This window comes from Schistocerca nitens, chromosome 3, assembly GCF_023898315.1.
Source record: "Schistocerca nitens isolate TAMUIC-IGC-003100 chromosome 3, iqSchNite1.1, whole genome shotgun sequence".
Lineage (NCBI taxonomy): Eukaryota > Metazoa > Arthropoda > Insecta > Orthoptera > Acrididae > Schistocerca > Schistocerca nitens.
In genome coordinates this window covers 377,635,768-377,652,011 of record NC_064616.1, presented here as the reverse complement: position 1 = coordinate 377,652,011, position 16,244 = coordinate 377,635,768, and the positions used below count along the sequence as shown (strand labels likewise).

At 39.1% G+C, this 16,244-nt stretch overlaps 1 protein-coding gene across 2 annotated transcripts in view; it reads left to right on the top strand.

The window, feature by feature from the left end:
* LOC126249605 (tRNA:m(4)X modification enzyme TRM13 homolog) overlaps positions 1 to 15,643 on the top strand; it is a 151,269-nt gene extending 135,626 nt beyond the window's left edge. For both annotated transcript variants that reach the window (XM_049951271.1, XM_049951270.1), the window contains 5 exons: positions 2,789 to 2,974; positions 7,855 to 8,091; positions 8,258 to 8,385; positions 13,670 to 13,782; positions 15,450 to 15,643. In XM_049951271.1, the coding sequence (XP_049807228.1) occupies positions 2,789 to 2,974; positions 7,855 to 8,091; positions 8,258 to 8,385; positions 13,670 to 13,782; positions 15,450 to 15,630 (845 nt within the window). In that variant the 3' untranslated portion in view covers positions 15,631 to 15,643. The remainder of the gene's footprint in view (positions 1 to 2,788; positions 2,975 to 7,854; positions 8,092 to 8,257; positions 8,386 to 13,669; positions 13,783 to 15,449) is intronic.
* Positions 15,644 to 16,244: the final 601 nt, after the last annotated feature.

Genomic DNA, 16,244 nt, shown 5'->3' with positions numbered 1-16,244 from the left:
GTATTTTATGCACTCAATGGTGTTTGAGAAGATCTCAATTCCTGTAGTGAAGAGCTCGTCAACCTCTCTTTTCGATTGTTTCATTTGGGTCCATAAATGACGTGGTGATGAACACACTTATGGGTATAGCAAGGCTGTATTCTTCAGAGTCAGTTACAACCACTATGTGATTGTAAAACTAACTGTGGCCACAGCATGCTGTGACAGATATTCTTTGATGACAACTGGTAAACTACGGTTGTATTACGTTGTGCAGCAGTATGAACTGGTGTCCCTGTGCAAATTAGGGATGTATGTGGGACTAATATACTGTAGCCATGTTCAGTTTGTGATGGAAATAGACACCAGATTCAATGTGACAGCTTGTTGGAATGGCCCTCTCCTGCACTTCAGTAAGGGCTGTGCAAGGAAGGGACAGAGAATACCGTATTTACTCGAATCTAAGCTTAGAATCAAGTGCAAAGTAAGCGGAAGTTCTGAAAAATGTTGGTAGGTGCTGCCACAGCTAACTTCTGCCGTCGAATATATTTAGCGCTACACAGGCATGCTTTGCAGGCACAAAGATAAATACTGGCTCCAAAACCTCTGCGTCAGTAAATAGATTTTTAAAAAAAAGTGTAAGACGAGCTTTTTTCTCCTCCCCGAGTTTTGACCACTGCATTTTCATACATTATCCAACGAAGTAAATACAAATTCCGCATTGTTAATCTTCGAATGTAGCAGCATTTCAATGTACTATGAAAATCCGACTGGCAAGACTATTTGGGATGTTTGTCAATATGGCCAACTCTATGTTCTGAATTTTTTCCTACCTGTGAGAAGAGATGGTTGCTAACAGGAACTTTTATGAATTGCGAATCACATGCAGTATACTCTTCAACATAAGAATAATACGAATATAAACATTTTGCCATGTATTCTTTCGTGTTTGCTGCTATCTCATTTAAATCCTGTCTGCCTAATAACCTACGAAACTAGTGTGAGACAGCAGCAAATGCGGAAGAATATACATATCATGTCATGTTTATATTCGTATTATCCTTATGCCTAATAGTGATACAATCAGAAATGAAGCACGGCAATTGACTAGATTTTTAAATCTAAAATGACTCTAATTTCTGTGCAGAATGTAATGTACAAAAGAGGCATCTGCAAAGATTTTCAAACGGAGAAAAATTTCAGTTAAACTCTCGTTCAGAACATCTATCATACGCAGTCTATTATTTGGTTCTTGTTGATCATTATCAAAGAAAGCAGCAGTGTAAGTGACAACAAATAGCAGTCTCTTGCCATTGTTTTGCTAATGAGACAATTCCTCTCCTTTTTTTTTTTATTGTAAGCGGCGGTAGCGCGCACAAAAGCAAGCCATACCACGAGCAGCGACAGGTCGTAAACACTTATTATCAGAATGCAACAAACAATGCATGACACAGTACAATAATGCATTTTCAGCCTAGAGTGACGTAAACACCTATAACAAAAGAGAACAGCACTTATCAGATCAAAGAAAAATAAGCAACCGATTCAAACCAGACGAAGCACGCCTGATGCATAGCAATGGCTACCTGGTAAATCTTAACTGCTAAGCTTACGACTTGAACCAAATTACTGTAGCTGTATCGTCATTTATTCCACCTAAATTGTGTCTCATATTACAATAGACCAACTTTGTTTCGATTTGGAGGTGCGGCCTAAAACTTTTCTCTCCCCTTGAATTTCAAGTCTCAAATTTCAGGTGCGGCTTAGATTCGGGAAACTTTTTTTTCATTGATTTCGAGTCTCATTTTTCAGGTGCGGCTTCGATTCGAGTAAATACGGTAGATTGGGTACACTATTTTGAAAATGTTATGTAAATCTTAAGATCTGCTTTGACTGCAGAAAAGTGCCGAAACCACTGTTGTACCAAGGAAAAGGTATTATTTCCTGTGAATAGCATTACAACCAAAATAACATGTTGATAAGCCACAAAACTTCCCATTGCACTAGGCAATGCTACCTACATCCGTTGTTCATTATAATCACAGTTAATCATACATAGAAATGTTTGTGAATCCTTTAAAGAATAAAAAGTCGAGAAGTCTGTATCCAAGAGTCATCCGAATTCGTAAACATTTATAAAGCGTATGTTCTCATATTGTCAACTAAGAAATGAGTGGCTGAATTCAAATATGGCTGTACTTCTCTCTGCACTGACAGATAAGAAGGTCAAGAAACTGCATTTTATGGTATTGAACTCTTGATGATAAAATGTATATAAAATTACTAGTGTCAGAGGGATATCAAAAGAAGAAGTGTGTGACATTTTATACCAAGAATAAACTACAAGGAAACTTTGTGAAAATTGGGTATCACATTTGTTGGATGGTGACTGGAAGAAATGAGAAAATAAATTCTCAGCAATATTTTAGAAAGAAAGGAGTGCTGAGCCAGATGTGAATAATAAAATTATATTTTGCTGAATCTGTATACAAACTCAATATAATAATAACTCTCTCTCTCTCTCTCTCTCTCTCTCTCTCACTCACTCACTCACTCACACACACACACACACACACACACACACACACACACACACACACACTCTCTTTCTTTCTCTTCAGGCCACTCCATGCTGAGTATTTGTCTTTACTCATTCCATTTTTCACATGTATTTTTTTTTATTTCTCAGATCTAGTGAAAGAGATGTAAGTTTTATTCTTGTATTGTTGGTTGTCCAAGCCCACAGGCTAAAGAAAACAAGTTGAATTAATTTCTATAAAAAAAATGTATATATATATTGAACTTTCAGGTATCATTCCCTCTGTTACTGAACGATCATCAGTACACCCTCGCTTGCAAAAGGAGATTGAAACACAAGCGGATGGAGTTAATTCAAAGAGACAGCTATCACAAGTGTCTTCACTTTTGTCACTCATTGAGAAGTTCAATAGTATTCACACGGATACCTGTTTCCTCGAATTTGGTGCTGGAAGAGGTGAGTGACTACCATTACTTCATTTGCTATATTTGAAATACATTTCCCCAGAAAACACAAAAGAATTCTTTTTCATTCTTGTTCTCTTACTTTGGAGTTAATATCCAGATTCCATATGTTAGTTAATTCTAAACATTTTTGTGTGTAGACTAGTCTGCTTTGAGTTAAATTGAAATATTTTTTTGGCAATAGCTGCTTTTTGAAAAAGTGAAGGTAAAGTAACATGTCCTGCTTTAAGTATTTTACAAATACATGGACTAGTTTTGCTGTTCTACACGATCCATCACATTAATGTGACAGTGCCTATGTTCGACATGAATGTGCAGGCAGCACTAGCAGAGGAGGATATATGTAGTTCGGAGGGAGGGGGCCGCCATGCGTCAAAATGTGCAGTCATCATTGTAATGCAGAAAACAGTGTGATTTACATGATGTCGTAAAGGGCATGATCATTGAATGTCTTTTGTGCCAGGGGTGGAAGCATTCCCGAAATGGCTAAGTTAGTAAACTAGTTGCACGCTGGTGTTGTAAAAGTATACTGGGCATGGGAAAATGGTGATTACCAGGTGTGGCAAAATGGTGCTATCCAAAACTGGTGCCAAGACAATTGTGGTGGACTGTGGGCCATAAATGACAGAGGTGAACAATGATTGTGGGGATGTGTATGGTTGATTAGCTATGCAACTATTGAGCAACTGATCACCCAGATAAATCAAGAGGCTACCAACAGTGTCTCCTCAATGGCTGTTCAGCGAATGTTGCTGCATATGGACCTCCAGAGCAGGCACCTGTTTCTTGCACTGATGCTGAATACTGTCTGTCAGTAATGAATGATGGAATTTGCACACCAGTGCTGCTACTGGACATCAACTGAGTGGTGACAGGTGGCGTTTTTGGATTAATCACATTTTATGCTCCATTGGACAGAAGGCCATTGGTGTGTATGGTGTGAAACATCTGAAAGCAAAGGGTTCAGGCTGGAGGAGAGAGCGTTTTTGTCTGGAGAATGTTTTTGTGGCGTTCCCTGGGATCATTATTCTGGATGGCACAATGGATCAACACAAGTCTGCACCTATGTTTGGGGACAGTGTCCGCCTCTAAATGCTGTTCGTTTTCATTCGGGACAATGGCATCTACCGTCAGGACAATGCAACGTGTCACACAGCTTTCAGTGTACATGCGTGGTTCGAAGAGCATCAGGATGAGTTTACTGTACTCCTCTGGCCACCAAACTCCCTGGATTGAAACACAATTGAGAATCTGTGGGATCACCTAGATCAGGCCTTTTGCACCATATATCTTCAACCAAGAAACCTAGCACAGCAGGCTACAGCATTGGAGTCAGCATGGCTTCTCTTATGTTCAGGCTTTTGACAGATGATCAAAGTAATGTGATTGGACAATGTATTATTCTCTCACAGATGGTGCAGATAGTTGAAATAAAATGCATAGGAGCAGTAAAACATGATTGTGTAAGTTGTTTCCCACAAATATTGTATTATTTGAATCCATTAGGAATTCTGATAGGTCAGAAGTGGTAGTGGCAGAAATTCATATGTGTTGAAACACTCTATAAGTAACTGAATGACATCAGATCCCCAAATGATCTGAAGTCATGTGTACCTTTACAACCTTGTACCATGCTGTTACATATCACCACCTAATTGATTAAATACCTGCCTGCATAGAGAATATTCCTAATTTACACTTGTGTGGTGGTGCTCGACTTGGAGGTAAGTAGTACGAGTCCTTGTGGTGAATAAATATTCAAAATATTCAGTGTCAGTGTTTGTCCAAGAAGGGGAGGATAGGTTGTGATGTACAGTTTCTGATCAACAAACTATACACCAAACACTTGTGTTAAATTCAAAACCTGTTCACAGCATGTTATGGAATTTGTGAGGAATAGGCTATATGTTAACGATGGGTTACAGTCTCTCGTTTGTCTCATCATCATCATCATCATCATCATCATCAAGAACAACAAGGCAACAAACACAAACTATGCTATGCATGCACTGATTAGTCACCCATGTGAGTCATTCCCACTTAAAAAGCTTAAAGTACAAACTGCTGGAGAGATGTTAATCAGAAAAGGTGTACACCAGGCCATCACCCACCTGAGTTCATCATCTAGTACTCAATTAAAATTTAAAAAAGCGCATTGGTAAGCCCTTTGGTATGGTAAGCCCTTCAGTATTTCTACTTTTATTGTTGTATCCGTATGCAGTATCTGCAAGGACTATAGTAACAAGTTCTTAGGTTCATACACTACGTGATCAAAAGTGTCCGGTCACCTGGCTGAAAATGACTTACAAGTTCGTGGCGCCCTCCATTGGTAATGCTGGAATTCAATATGGTGTTGACCCACCTTTAGCCTTGGTGACAGCTTCCACTCTGCCAGGCATACGTTCAATCAGGTGCTGGAAAGTTTCTTGGGGAATGGCAGCCCATTCTTCATGGAGTGCTGCACTGAGGAGAGGTATCGATGTCAGTCGGTGAGGCCTGGCATGAAGTTGGCGTTTCAAAACATCCCAAAGGTGTTCTACAGGATTCAGGTCAGGACTCTGTGCAGGCCATTCCGTTACAGGGATGTTATTGTCATGTTACCACTCTGCCACAGTCCGTGCATTATGAACAGGTCCTCGATCATTTTGAAAGAAGCAGTTGCCATCCCTGAATTGCTCTTCAACAGTGGGAAGCAAGAAAGTGCTTAAAACATCAATGTAGGCCTGTGCTGTGATAGTGCCACCCAAAACAACAAGGGGTGCAAGCGCCCTCCATGAAAAACACGACCACACCGTAACACCACCGCCTCGGAATTTTACTGTTGCCACTACACACACTGGAAGACGATGTTCACTGGGCATTCGCCATACCCACACCCTGCCATCAAATCGCCACATTGTGTACCATGATTCGTCACATCACACAACGTTTTTCCACTGTTCATTCGTCCAATGTTTACACTCCTTATACCAAGCAAGGCGTCGTTTGGCATTTACAGGTGTGATGTGTGGCTTATGAGCAGCCGCTCGACCATGAAATCCAAGTTTTCTCACCTCCCGCCTAACTGTCATAGTACTTGCAGTGGATTCTGATGCAGTTTGGAATTCCTGTGTCATGGTCTGGATAGATGTCTGCCTATTACACATTATGCCCTCTTCAACTGTCAGCAGTCTCTGTCAGTCAACAGACACGCTCAACCTGTATGCTTTTGTGCTGTATGTGTCCCTTCACATTTCCACTTCACTGTCACATCAGAAGCAGTGGACCTAGGGAGGTATAGGAGTGTGGAAATCTCATGTACAGATGTATGACACAAGTGACATCCAGTCACCTGACCACGTTTGAAGTCTGTGAGTTCCGTGGAGCACCCCATTCTGCTTTCTCACAATGTCTAATAACTACCGAGTTCGCTGATATGGAGCACCTGGCAGTAGGTGGCAGCACAATGCACCTAATATGAAAAACATATGTTTTTGGGGAAGTCCGGATACTTTTGATCACATAGTGTATGTGAGGATCAGTCCTCAAGATTTTAAAAGTGTTCATTTCATTCCCTGCAGCTTTATTGTATTTTTTTTAATTTATTAAGCATCTTTGCTTGTTTGTTCCATGTTATGTGTGTATATAAGTCTTTTGATATTCATTCCTTCACCTACCATCATCAATGGCCTTGCCGTGATGGATACCCTGGTTCCCATCAAATCACCAAAGTTAAGCACCGTTGAGCATGGCCGGTGCTTGGATGGGTGACCATCTGGGTAAGCCACGCGCTTTTGGTAGTTTTCCATTTACTTCATGGCAGAGGGGGCAGGAGGGTGGTCGTGTCAAGTCCCTGATTGCCAATTTTGGTGCCAGTGCCCTAGATTCAATTCCAAGCCTCTCTGCAGTGTCTCAAGGAGTGAGAGCGTGCAACACTGTTGATGGTGATCTATTTGTCAGATGGGAACATTAAGCTCAGCAGGCCACTTGGTGCTGTTCGAGAGGAGTGAGGAGTAGGCTATGCGCCAGCACTGGGTTTCACCCCCTCCCTTCTCTCATCATAATCCAGCGCGCGCATGTGCCTGCGGGTGTGAAGGATAGAAAACAGCTTTCTAATTCAGATAGCTGAAGTTGTGCTTTGGGGTTTCTCAGTCATTCACGCCATATGACTTTACCTACCATCTGTCTCGGGCTATTCCAGATCATGTGCCCAGCAGCAGGCTGGTAGGTGCCCAAGTTCACATCTGGATACAGCTGATGTGTGGGCAGTCATGCAGCCGGGCTGTAGAATACACAACTGTACTGCACTGGCCAAGAGGGGGCACAATGGTTAAGCCATTGGATATGTATTCTGAAAGAGGGAGGGTTCAAATCCCAATCTGACACTTGAGAATTGTTTTTCACAGTTTCTTCAGATTACTTCAGGAAAATGCCAGTATCATTCTTTCAAAAGGGTCATTGATAATTTCATGCTTAAGTCTTGTGCTATCCAAATTTGTCACCCATCTCTAATAACATTGGTGTTAAAGAGACATTTAATCCACCAACATCTCCTGGTACTTCCTTGTTAGTCCAACAAGGGTAATTCTGTGACTCATTCCTATTGCTAAATCCAATCCTATTGCTAAATCCAAAACTACAGTTAGTTTCAAACTGCAGACAACATAAAGATCTTGGATAGAACTAACACCTGTTTTTTATTGAAATCTGGTGTTTGTAAAATGCATGCATCCAGTGAAAGATTTACCGGAAGAGGAAACATGGTTTTGAAATTCTATGTAGCTGTGAATATGTGTTCAGTAATCTGCTTGTTTTGCTCTAGCACTCTAGCCAAAATCAATGAAAAGTTCTTTGAGAAATCCTGATGAACATTAATTGTTTATTGCTAAACAGGTATGCTGACATATTGGCTTGGAGAAATAACTGCTGAAGTACCACAGTCTTCTTTTTTACTTATTGAACGATCTGCGTATCGTCATAAATTTGATGGACGCCTAAGCACTAAAAGAGACTGTGTTGTAAGAAGAGTGAAAGCTGACATTGGTGATCTCAACCTTGATGAAATAGAGTTGCTAAAAGAACACCAGCATCTAGTTGCACTCAGCAAGCACCTATGTGGTGCTGCTACAGGTATGTGTATTGACGTTTTCTAGGTTCCTGCAATCTTTGTAATGTGTAGTTTGCAAATACATTAGTTTGTGTAGTTGTGATAATTATAGCATCTCTCCCAAGTTTTAATGCACATTGAAAAACTTTGTTCAATGACATACATATGTTTTCTATTTCCTGTTCTCAGATATGGCTTTGAGATGTATGACCATGACATCTGAAGATATTTCTATGAAGTTTCGTAGTATATTTATAGCCACTTGCTGCCATCATCGATGTGACATTTCCTCTTATGTAGCAATGGATTATTTAATGGTAAGAATACTTCATTTCTGTAAATTTGGTGTTTTGCTTATTGACAAGACTTGGCACGATTGTAAGATAAGTTCTCAAACTGTGCACGTCTCAGATTCAACAGCTTTTTGTAAATTCTTTAAAGGATCATATAGGATGCTTTATTATGTGAGATTCAAGAAAATGGGAGCCAGAATGGGGGAACCAATTGAAGGGATAAGGTCTCTAAGGAAACTGCCCCTGTTACATTTATCATTGATGAGCTGCTTGAGTTGTGACAGACCTGCTAACTTGGCATGAAATTCAGTTTGTCCTGTTGATGAAAGTTAAGAAGTATGAAATCAGGTCATTCAGGTGGTGCATGTCAGCCAATCCAGTTGTTAGGACACTATATGTTCAGTAATTTTTGCCCCCACAGGCCATAATGGAGACACTCATGCTAAAAATACACATGCAACTGCAGTCTAGACTTACAGACCTTAAAGATCCATAACATCTTCTGAAATACAGTCATCAGCATCTCAGCTGTTCTTTGGGATGTGAACTCCCAGAGTAAACTTTGGACTGAACAACTTTGTCATATTCTTAATGCTTCCCCTACTGGTTGGGATAATGATCTCTGTGTAGTCATTATGGCTTGAGTTTGCCATTGCCATTCCCTGCATTAATACAATCAGAATTGTATCTTCTTATCCTTGAATTTTGTTTTCCACTGCAAGAATGCTGTGCTACGCTCATTTCGTTGCCCCACTTATGGTTATTTCTGTCGGAGCCAGTTATAATTTCATGTAATATGTTTCTGCTTTATGTTGAAGATTTTTTTTTCATTCTATACTTTACAGACATGTTAATAAAGTGGGTTTTTGAGTTAAGTCATTACCGTACAGAACAATGTAAACTGGTTTGAACATTTGTGACAGTCTAAATATCGTTCCTTCTTAAAGATTTACACTTCCACTAAAGCAGTCTGAGTACAATTCACAGACTGACTCGAGGTTTCAGTCTGACAGTGCTATGGTAGAGTTATTGCAATGGAGGTGTGGCAGGGGCAGGGACATGAACTCACTGATGTGGCTGTCAAGGAGGTTTGCTTCCTTCCTCGCCCTGCTAGATGTTCAGTCACCCTGCAGGCTGTCACTTCATTTGTGACCAGAAGGACCATGTGTTGGTGGGAGATTCAGTGGCTGGAAGTGAGGAATAATAAACTTCAGTGCAACCATGGTTTACCTCCTTCTGCTCATGAAAGTCTGAAGAAGCAGTCCTTACACGGCTTAGAGTGGGACATTGCTCATTGATACATGGCTTCCTCTTACATCAGGAGGAGACCCCATTATGTCAGAAATGCGAGAAACAGCTGTCAATATGTCATATTTTAACTGAGTGTGTTTTACATGACAACCTGATGGTTGAACTGGGTCTCCCACGGGATCTGCCCTCTATTTTAACTGATAACAAGGCAAGTGTTGTTCATGTTTTGAGATTTTGTGTGGTGTCCAGAATTCTTCCCAAAATATTGGGGGGGGGGGGGGGGTGAGATCTTAATGTTTCACAGAGTGGCTGTGTCACATATTATTTGTAAGTAGCCATCCAGTCACAGTTATCTATCCATTTTTTAACTGTGTCTTTACAGGTATTTTATTTATGATATTATCTAGTAGTTATTGTGCTGTGTCTGGTTGGAATTGTATTACAGGCTTTTCTGAATCTCACCTTATTAAGATTGCCTTGAAATTCTTGTGGAGGGATGAAATGTGGTTTTCTGTTTTTTTTTTTACCTTTTTCCAAAGATTTTCACCATGTCCTTCAGTATATCATTAATGCAAGGGTGCTGATGACCTTGCTATTTAGCCCTCCACCATCAGTCATCATCATCATCATCATCATCATCATCATCATCATCATCATGAGGGTGGTCTTTAACATGTAAGCTAAGGGTGGTGATTGGCTTTTGGATTGGCTCATTTATTGACAACACAACGATGCAAATATCTGTGACAGGTTAAATCATGTGCTGGGATAGGAAACGAAGTTCAACACTTAAATGTCATAGAAAATATTCTTCCAATTGCATCAGACATTGCCCAGTGAAGGGACTTTGTGGTTCTTCTTGTCACTGGTTCCTATCCACAGTGCCAAGCTCACAGTTGTCTTAATGTGTGTTATGCATGATGATTCTAGTTGCTTCTCTGTATTTCATTTTATGCTGGGGGAGGCAGTACCTCGGAGAGTTTGTTTCCGCCATTCTCTATATGCTAAAAAAATTACTAGTATCCTTTAAATAGTTTTATTCATTAGAACAAAAGGAACATATCTGTTAAACATGGACTCTATCTTTACAGCTTTTAAAATATGAAAATGGCAAGTGTGCTGGACAAGGACTTGAACAAAGTTATCTAACAATCATGAAAAGAGCATCATACCCTATAATGGTGATCAGCAAAGGGTCTAAGCAAAAAGTTATGGCAAAGTGCTAAAAGTTTACTCCTTTATATTTTTTGGGGTGCTAATTGTGGGTATAAATTTGATACTTCGAATTCTCTCTGAAAATATAAAAAAAATTGCAAGAAAAGGAAAAACCTAGTCCCTTCTGTTTTTCCCCCTGTAACCTAAAAACAATGGATTTTTGAAAAGCATCATTCAGTACTAAATGATGTTGCTGTTGTGCTCTTCAGTCCAAAGACCAGTTTGATGCAGCTCTGTGTCTTTCAGCTCTCTGTCCTGTGAAAGCCTCTACATCTCCGAATAACTATTGCAACTTACATCCTTTTGAATCTACTTACTGTATTCATCTTGCAGCCTGCCCCTATGAGTTTTACCTCCTGTGCTTCCCTCCATTAGTCTGCAAAAAAGTCTGCCAATTTTGGAGTTCCAAAAATACTCATTTGTATGAAATGAAACCACTGCATATTCCCTAAGTACCTGTTTGGGCTGCAGTATTCAGCAGAGGCCTTATTGGCCTTTTCTTTCATGTGAGAAATAATGACTTTTGATTGTTACATTGCAATCTTGGAACAGTTTGTCTCCACACAGCTGGTGTTTTAGGATCAACCAGACCACACACACCAATCAGGTGTTTCTTTTCTGGATGAATACTTAGGGAATAGAGTCATTGCATTGGATTATTGCAAATTTACTGGTGCAGGAATGGATTGGCCTGACTCCTTGTGACTACTTTTTTGGGCGCCACATTGAAAGAGACTGTCTGTCAGAACCATCCCACCATGCTGTATGAGCTTGAATTGGTGATCGGTGTGGCATCTGAATCCTTTCCATTGAGACATTATGGATTGTGAGGTCAAAATTTCATTGTCTATTTGTGCCACCTCCACACTGCAAGTGGTGGACATTTCAAAAAGATTGTGATGTGATTGTAGAGACAGCTTGCAGAGAACAAGTTGTAGGCTGATACTGTGTGAGCTGCACAGTGTACAGTGCCTTCTGTTAGCAGCTTTTTGAACTATTTCAGAACTTTTATAAAAAAAGTTTTTACAACTTTCACAATAAACATGCCATTTGTTCCACTCCTCTATCAATTTTAGTTTTTGAAATATATACAAGGGAAGATCTGAAAGTAACTCACAATAATTTTATTACCAAAAAGATTAATAGGTAGCAAAACAAAGAAAATCACAAATGAACTTTCATCTTTTACCTATTTTTCTATGTAGTCACCAAAGTTCTCAACACATTTCTCCCATTGTGGTACCAGTTTCAATATACCCTGTTCACAGAAATCCATTTGGTTGGAGTATAGCCACCTGTGAAATGCTGATTTCACTTCTGCATTTGTTGCAAAGCATTGGCTGGCCAGGGATATCTTCATGAGACCAAACAGATGAAAGTCTGATGGTGCAAGGTCTGGGCCGTATGATGGATGCTAGAGCATGTCCCACCTAAATTTGGTGATTTTCTCATGAACAGGAGCAGCAACATGGGAGCAAGCATTATCACAAAAGTCATGACACAATGTAACCAAAGTTCTTAATGTAGGCTACAGCATTCACAGTGGTCCCATGTTCAGCAAATTTCACCAATAACACACCATGCATATCCCAAAACAGTCCCAAGCACATTCCTAGCAGATTGAGTCACTTCAAATTTTTTTCCGTACTGGGGAACCAGCATGTTTCCACTCTATAGGGCCGTGCTTGGTTTAGGTCTTGTAGGGGTGTGCACACAACTCATCACCAGTGACAATTTCATTCAGAAAGTCATGCCCTTCTGCAGCATAACACGTTAAGTGATCCAAGCTTCTCATCATTCACTGGCTCTTGTGGTTGTCTGTCAGGTTCTTATGCACCAAGTGAGCACTAACTTTATAAAATTTCAGTGTGTCATGAACATGACAGTACACCACAGCATAGGATATGTTGAACTGCTGCAATAAAATTTGCAATTGCACACACACTGATCATTCAAAATTGTTGCCTTGATGGCTCTGACATTTGTGAGGTTGCAGCCATCACTTGCCCCCCCCCCCCCCCCCCAGAGCATGGCCAGTCACCAAGTCTCACATCACCCCCATGTAAGAATGCAGACCACTTGGAGACATTGCTATGGTCCGTACAGTTGTCCCTGTACACACAACACATCTCTGGGAATTTTATGTGGTTATGCCTTTGGCCCACAAATATCAAAATACACTTTGCTGCTTTTCATAAGCTGATGAGTGCAAACTTCAAGCTATATTGTTGTGAAATTCCAACATTCCAGTTGCAGTACCAAGGGAGAAAAAAAAAAGTTATTGTACATTGCTTTCCCAATCTTCCCTAATAATTTTGAAATCAGGGACTCTTTCAATGGACAAGCTCTAAATTTATTTATATATAAAAACTTGAAAAACCCCTTGACATGTATTGAGAACTTATTCGTTATTCATTCAATAGGTAAAACTTTATTAGGCAAGTTTGGTAGTTATATATTTGCCAATATTGATCATAAACACACAAAATCATTTTTATGTGTTTAACAGCTGATTTAATTGAAAACATAGGCAGTAATTGAGTTTGTACTTATGTACTTGTTTTCCTCTGTTTAACTTAGCTTCCCCTATAACTATCAGCTTTGGCTATTCTATCTTGTATGTGAATATTACACATTTTAGTTAAGATTGTGTGCCACAAAACTGAGAAGAGGTGGTGGTGGTGGTTGAGTTTGATTAAAGGAATCCTAGTGCAACTATGATAATTATTTGAAGGTTTTTTAAATAGTTATTGTGACTATTAATGAAGGAAACTTGATCTTTTGTATTGATTTTATTGTAATATCCATTGCATATCCTGCAACAGTATCTTTTTGTTAACAGGAACTGGGTTTTGAAATTTCTGACTTTAATGTCATGTGTGGTATTACCAGTTGGGCAACATGTGGCTCTCGGAAGAATGAGCTAATTCCCAAACCAGAAGATTCAGTTGATAGGTAAGGCTTTTGTTTCTTATCTGTTGTTTATTTTGTTATTTGTGGGTGAGGTGCACACTGCCTTTATACTGGACTAACTGTAAGTGTGATTATGATTTTATAAGTGTTATCAGCCGTATTTGTATGTATGATTAATTAGTTTCTGATATCTACTTGTTTAGGGCAATATGGAACAATTATTAACTAATTACATTTTAAATTAGTATCTCTTTTATACTTATTTTTTTGCCAAGTGAAGTTGTACAGTGATTAAGGCACTGGACTAGTATTTGTGAGGAGTGGAGATCAAATACCTATCTGGCCATTCAGATTTAGGTTTTCTGTGGTAGTCTTAAATCTCATGGACAATGCAAACACTTCTGTGAAAAGAACATGTTTGATTTCCTTCCCCATCCGTGTCCAGTTGTAGGTGCTCAGTCTATAATAACTACGATGTCATTTTTAATACTAATTTCCTTTATTATTATTAAATTATTATTATTATTATTATTCAAAGTTATCAGTGAATATGTGCATCTCTTCCAGTAAGATGTAGCATTGGCAAACCAAGCGAGGTGGTGCAGTGGTAAGCACACTGCACTTGATTCGAGAGGACCATGGTTCAAACCCGCATCTGGCCATCCTGATTTAGATTTTCCATGATTTCCCTCAATCATTGAAGGGATGATTCCTTTGAAAGTGCACAGCTGATTTCCTTCCCCATCCTTACCTGATCTGAGCTTGTGCTCTGTTTCTAATGACCTTTTTGTCAACAGAATGTTAAACGCTAATCTCCTCCTCCTCCTCCTCCTTTCTTATCATCTTAATGACTCTCAGAGCTTCTTTTCTAAATAGATAGCTATGGATAAGGCTCCATATTACTAGCATAGTTTGCATTACAGTAAATAGCACTTTTGGTTGAATGGTTTAATGTGAATGCAAAAAGAATGCACTAAGTATAATTGCTGTATAAATTCAACTCGGAAAAATTACTAAAATCTCTCAGAGACAGGAAGGCTGTCCAATATCTTCAGGAGTTGCAACTCCCAATACTGCCAGAAGAGACTCTTAAAAAAGTACACAGAACTTTAGTCTTTGAGAACAACAGTTTCTTTTTTTTTTTCTTCTCTTTTTTTTCTTTTTTCTTTTTTTTCTTTTTTTTTCTTTCTTTTTTTTCCGAGGAGGAAAGAGGAATTGTTTGGGAGAGGTTGGAAAGAGGGGGGAGGGGGGGAGAAGGCATCTAATTACTCGGGCGATTAACTAATGGGGGATCCACATCTCCCAAACAATTCCTATACCCTCCGTGGAGAAGGAACTTACTTTTCCAGAAGCTAAGAACAATATTTTCTTCATACAGTGTAAGCTTTCATGGCCAATATTGTCTTCACTTAAAGTTTTAAATGAAGAATATTTTCTTCTTTAAGTATTTTTAATGCACCTTCTGAAAGTAAATACTGTCCACCATTTTTATCTGGTGTTTTGGTGTGCAGAGTTTTGTATTGAATAATGGAATGTAAGTGCAGTTATTTGTTTCTGCATTGTACCATATCTGTTGAAAGTGCTGTGAAAATAGCAATTTCGCTGTGCATAATGGTGGAACAAGTAAATGTAACACTCACATTTTGCTCATTGGCTAGTGCATGATGAGCAAGGTCTGTGCAGTACATAAAACGAATAATATGTTTCAGGTATGCACGACTGCAGCTGACACACGAGAAGAGAAGAAAAATTGGCAGAATGTGCAAGTTAATATTTGACTATGGAAGAATCAAATTTCTAGAGAAATATGGTTACCATGGGGTATTGACATACTATGTACCTGAATCAGTTTCACCAGAGAATGTATGTTTAATAGCAATAAAAAATTGATTGATTTTATTAATTAAAAAGTTATTTATGATCTTATTTATCATCTTATTTATGATCTTGTTTCATAAGCACAGATATTTTGATTTCAAGATCACTCTTCCTCCAAGGTTTGTTTACATCCCTTTTTAGCTTTTATTTCTACTTGACTTGTTGACAAGTCTTGTCACTGTGCATCCCAGCTGTACTGAGGAATTACAAAAATTTTACAAACTGTAGAAATCAGACATAAGTAACAAGCTGATGGCAAGTAATGACACATGTATCTGTTATAATAATGAGCAAGAGAACATTTCGTAACACAGTTGTGGTAGTGTAATGAGGAAAACCAATTAAATGGACTGTTTCATTCTTGTTGGTTTGCATCTTGTTCTGTAGTGTGCTCACCACTGTAACTGATATCATGCCAGCTAAAAATTTGTCTTTATCAAACCGTTCAAAGTCAAGTCAAATATTTATGCTATCCAGCTACTATCTTAAAGTAACCATTGTGTGTAACATGGTCAGCAGGTGAGTGGTCCAGAACGCATTGATTATGTGCTACCAAATAATTACAGATATTGGAATCGTGCTATGGTGCACATCACAGCTGTTGGAGGATGCAAGGTGGAAGACTG